The 3776-nt window shown below is 42.4% G+C and overlaps 1 protein-coding gene across 1 annotated transcript in view; it reads right to left on the bottom strand.

Annotated features, from left to right (window-relative positions):
• LOC109965094 (CD151 antigen) overlaps positions 1–3776 on the bottom strand; it is a 27758-nt gene that overhangs the window by 20936 nt on the left and 3046 nt on the right. The window contains exon 2 of the mRNA XM_020608843.1: positions 2238–2322. Within this exon, the coding sequence (XP_020464499.1) occupies positions 2238–2321 (84 nt within the window). The 5' untranslated portion in view covers position 2322. The remainder of the gene's footprint in view (positions 1–2237; positions 2323–3776) is intronic.

Below are 3776 nucleotides of genomic sequence, written 5' to 3'. Positions count from 1 at the left end.
CCAGAGGAGGGTGCGCAGAAAGTAAACAGTGGGCAGTGCTGTTCACTTGTATGTGTACCAGAGCTGTACATATTGAGCTGATCGAATCCCTGCCAACTGACAGTTTCATCAATGCTTTCAGAAGTTTTTTTTGCAGTACGTGGGCCGGCCAAGCTCCTCCGCTCTGATAGAGGAACTAACTTCGTTGGCGCCTGCAAAGAGCTGGGCATCGAAGCTGAGCATTCAACTGTTGAGGCCTACCTCCAGAGCAAAAGGATGCACATGGGTGTTCATCCCCCCGCATGCTTCACATAGGGGAGGTTCTTGGGAAAGACTCATTGGTGTTGCTAGACGCATCCTGGATGCCATGCTGGTTCAGTCAATTCACATGCTGCTTACTCACGAGGTCTTGAGCACCCTTATGGCTGAAGTGATGGCCATCATGAATGCAAGATCGCTGGTACCTGTGTCTACCAATACAGATATGCCTACAGTCCTCACACCAGCGATGCTTCTTACGCAAAAGATGAGCGCAGTCTCTGCTCCATCTGGGGACTTCCAAATGGCGGAGTTACATGGAAAACAATAGAAGCAGGTGCAGTGTCTTGCAGACATTTTTTGGAAAAGATGGAAGGCAGAGTACCTGTCTACTCTTCAGAACCGCAGGAAGTGGACTGAAGAAAGGCCGAACATTAAAGTTGGGGACATTGTGCTCATTAAAGACAGCCAATCCCATAGAAATGTGTGGCCTGTGAGAATGGTTGTCAGGACTCTACCAGACACTGATGAAAAGGTTCGCAAAGTAGAGGTCAAAACAGTGAAGGACGGAACTGCCAAAGTGTTTTTGAGACCGATCTCAGAGATTGTTGTCCTGCTTTCTGAGTAAGATTAGAGGATGTATAGTGGTATACTAATAATATACCAAGCGGGGAGTGTGCTGCCTTTCATTGAAACGCAGTTTTAGTTTTTTTACATTATGATAGTTTTTTGGTAAAGGGATGTGAGTAAGCTGCCACCTTGTGCTCATTCCATAGGTTTTGTTTCTTGCTGAAGTTTCACTTTCATTTTTGCTATTGAATCCTCATCCCTCTTGGTTCCTGTCTGGTCTCCTCCTGGTTCCTCGTCTTCCTGCCACCCAGCCTTACCTGTGTTTTGTTCAACAAAACACTTCTGTAGCTCCTACTCCTCCTGGTCTCTGTCTGCAACTGCACCACACTCACACGTAACAATTAGTATCTGTTTTGTGTGCGTGTAATAGCTGGTTCACTTTGTGTTTAATTAATGTACTATGTTTGTATTTGTTACAGTTTTACGAGAAAATCATAACTTGGAAAACGACTAAAAAAATAACAAGAAAAGCAAGCCTTGTTTGAATCTTTTTGGATTCTAAGTTCACATTAACTGTCTAGTTCTACCGAGTCACGCAGAACGAGGGCAGTATACTGTATGTATAGGTTATGGTTAGCTGTGGGTGACCCATGCTAATGAAATTTAATTGTTTGAATGTAATTTTGAAATCAAGAAAAGTAAAAGGAAAGGGCCTGAGAAGTGCCTTTTACCTCCAAAACAATTTGGTAAGTTTTAAAGTACTGAGGCTATTTTTTCTCTACACACATCTCAACTGCAGATAGAGTGTAAAGAAAAATATGTTTATTAGGGTTTTACTTTTGTACTTTTTGGCCACTAAAATATTGTCCAAGATCTGGCACACACACACACACACACACACACACACACACACAGACACAGGTCACTATAATGAAGTCCGAGCAATCAGACAGGTTGTAAGCAAGAATTATATGCAGCTTTTGTACTTCACTTGATTATATAAACAATTTTATTTGGAGGTAAATCTCAAAGAAAAGTGCAACTGAAATGTCACAGGAGATCTGTGTGAGAGCAGAAATAGGGCATGTATAGACTGCCAAAGTTTAACTAGGTCTGTAAGTGTGATACTTACTGTCCTTTGTTTTCTCTTCCAACTACAATAGGTTTGCCTATACAGTATGGGGGTTTGTTTAAACCTTGTATGACTGCCTGATTGGTTGTGTTTCATGCTCTGTCTGACGTCTTTTTGTTTTCGTGCGCTTGAAGATCTCAAGCCAAACCAGCAGACAAAATATCCAGGCTGCCTTAAAAGTTACAAAACCAGATCATGCTTGCCCCCCCCCAAAATGAGCTTGAGGAGCGCATGAGACCGGCAACATAATCACCTTAGCAATTAAGTCCTTAAGGCTCGAATCTGAATGGAAACTTACCCAAAAGAGAAAGTTGAAAGCAAACAGGAGGTATTTCAAACAGACGGTTCCACATGGTTCCTTCTTCTCCTCAGAGACCCCCATGCTGCAAAAGAAAGTAGATTTGCCCTCAGTTATGACAACATTCTGATCAAGAACAAAACTCCTGAGCTTTCTCACAAAGAAAAGTGTTGGTAATATAAAGATAAATGTGACAAACAGGACTCGGACAAAGGACTTGTCTCCATACTTGTCCTCTTAGATCTCAGTGCTGCTTTTGACACCATTGATCACAACATCTTACTGCAGAGACTTGAACATGTTAGTGGGATTAAAGGAACTGCGCTAAGTTGGTTCAAATCTTATTTATCAAAAAGATTTCAATTTGTTCATGTTTATGACGAATGTTCCACACAAACTGAAGTTAGTCACGGCGTTCCACAGGGCTGTGTTAGGTCCAATTCTCTTCACTTTATACATGCTCCCTTTAGGCAATACTATCAGGAAGCACAACATAAATTTCCATTGCTATGCAGATGATACTCAGTTATATTTATCTATGAAGCCAAATGAATCAGGTCAGCTGGTCAAACTTCAAGCATGTCTTAAAGACATAAAGGCCTGGATGACCTGCAACTTCTTACTTCTAAACTCTGACAAAACTGAAGTTATTGTGCTTGGGCCTGAAAACCTTAGAAATCTGCTGTCTAATCATATAGTTACTTTAGATGACATAGCTCTTGCCTCCAGTACTACTGTGAGGAACCTTGGAGTCATCTTTGATCAGAATATGTCCTTTAAATCACACAAAATCCAAGTCTCTAGATCTGCCTTCTTTCACCTGCCCAATATTGCAAAAATCAGGAGCATCCTGTCCCAAAGTGATGCTGAAAAACTGGTCCATGCATTTGTTACTTCCAGGCTGGACTACTGTAACTCTTTACTATAAGTATATCCCAATAATTCCCTAAAAAGCCTCCAGTTAATCCAAAAGGCTGCAGCCAGAGTACTGACAGGAACTAGCAAGAGAGATCATATCTCTCCCATATTAGCTTCTCTCCACTGGCTCCCTGTAAAATTCAGAATAGAATTTAAAATCCTTCTCCTAACATACAAAGCCCTTAATGACAAGGCTCCATCATATCTTAAAGACCTCGTAGAGCCTTATCATCCTAACAGAGCACTTCGCTCTCAGAGTGCAAGTTTACTTGTGGTTCCTAGAGTCCACAGAAGCAGAATGGGAGGCAGAGCCTTTAGCTATCAAGCTCCTCTCCTATGGAACCAACTCCCAGTCTCAGTTCGGGAGGCGGACACCCTCTCTACCTTTAAGATTAGACTTAAGACGTTCCTTTTTGATAAAGCTTATAGTTAGGGCTGAGCCTTCCCTTAGTTATGCTGCTATAGGCCTAGGCTGCTGGGGGCCCCATGATGCTCTGAGTTTCTTTCCCCTCACCTCCTTCTCTGCTCTCCTCTCCTCTCTCTCCCTATGCTTCTATATGCCACCATTACACATCACTAACTGTGTGTCTCCTCTCTCCCGTAGTGTGTCCTCTCTCTCTC

This window comes from Monopterus albus, unplaced genomic scaffold (genome assembly GCF_001952655.1).
Source record: "Monopterus albus unplaced genomic scaffold, M_albus_1.0 scaffold95.1, whole genome shotgun sequence".
Classification (NCBI taxonomy): domain Eukaryota; kingdom Metazoa; phylum Chordata; class Actinopteri; order Synbranchiformes; family Synbranchidae; genus Monopterus; species Monopterus albus.
The sequence above is the reverse complement of the archived record's forward strand: the minus strand, read 5'-3'. Positions and strand labels throughout refer to the sequence as shown.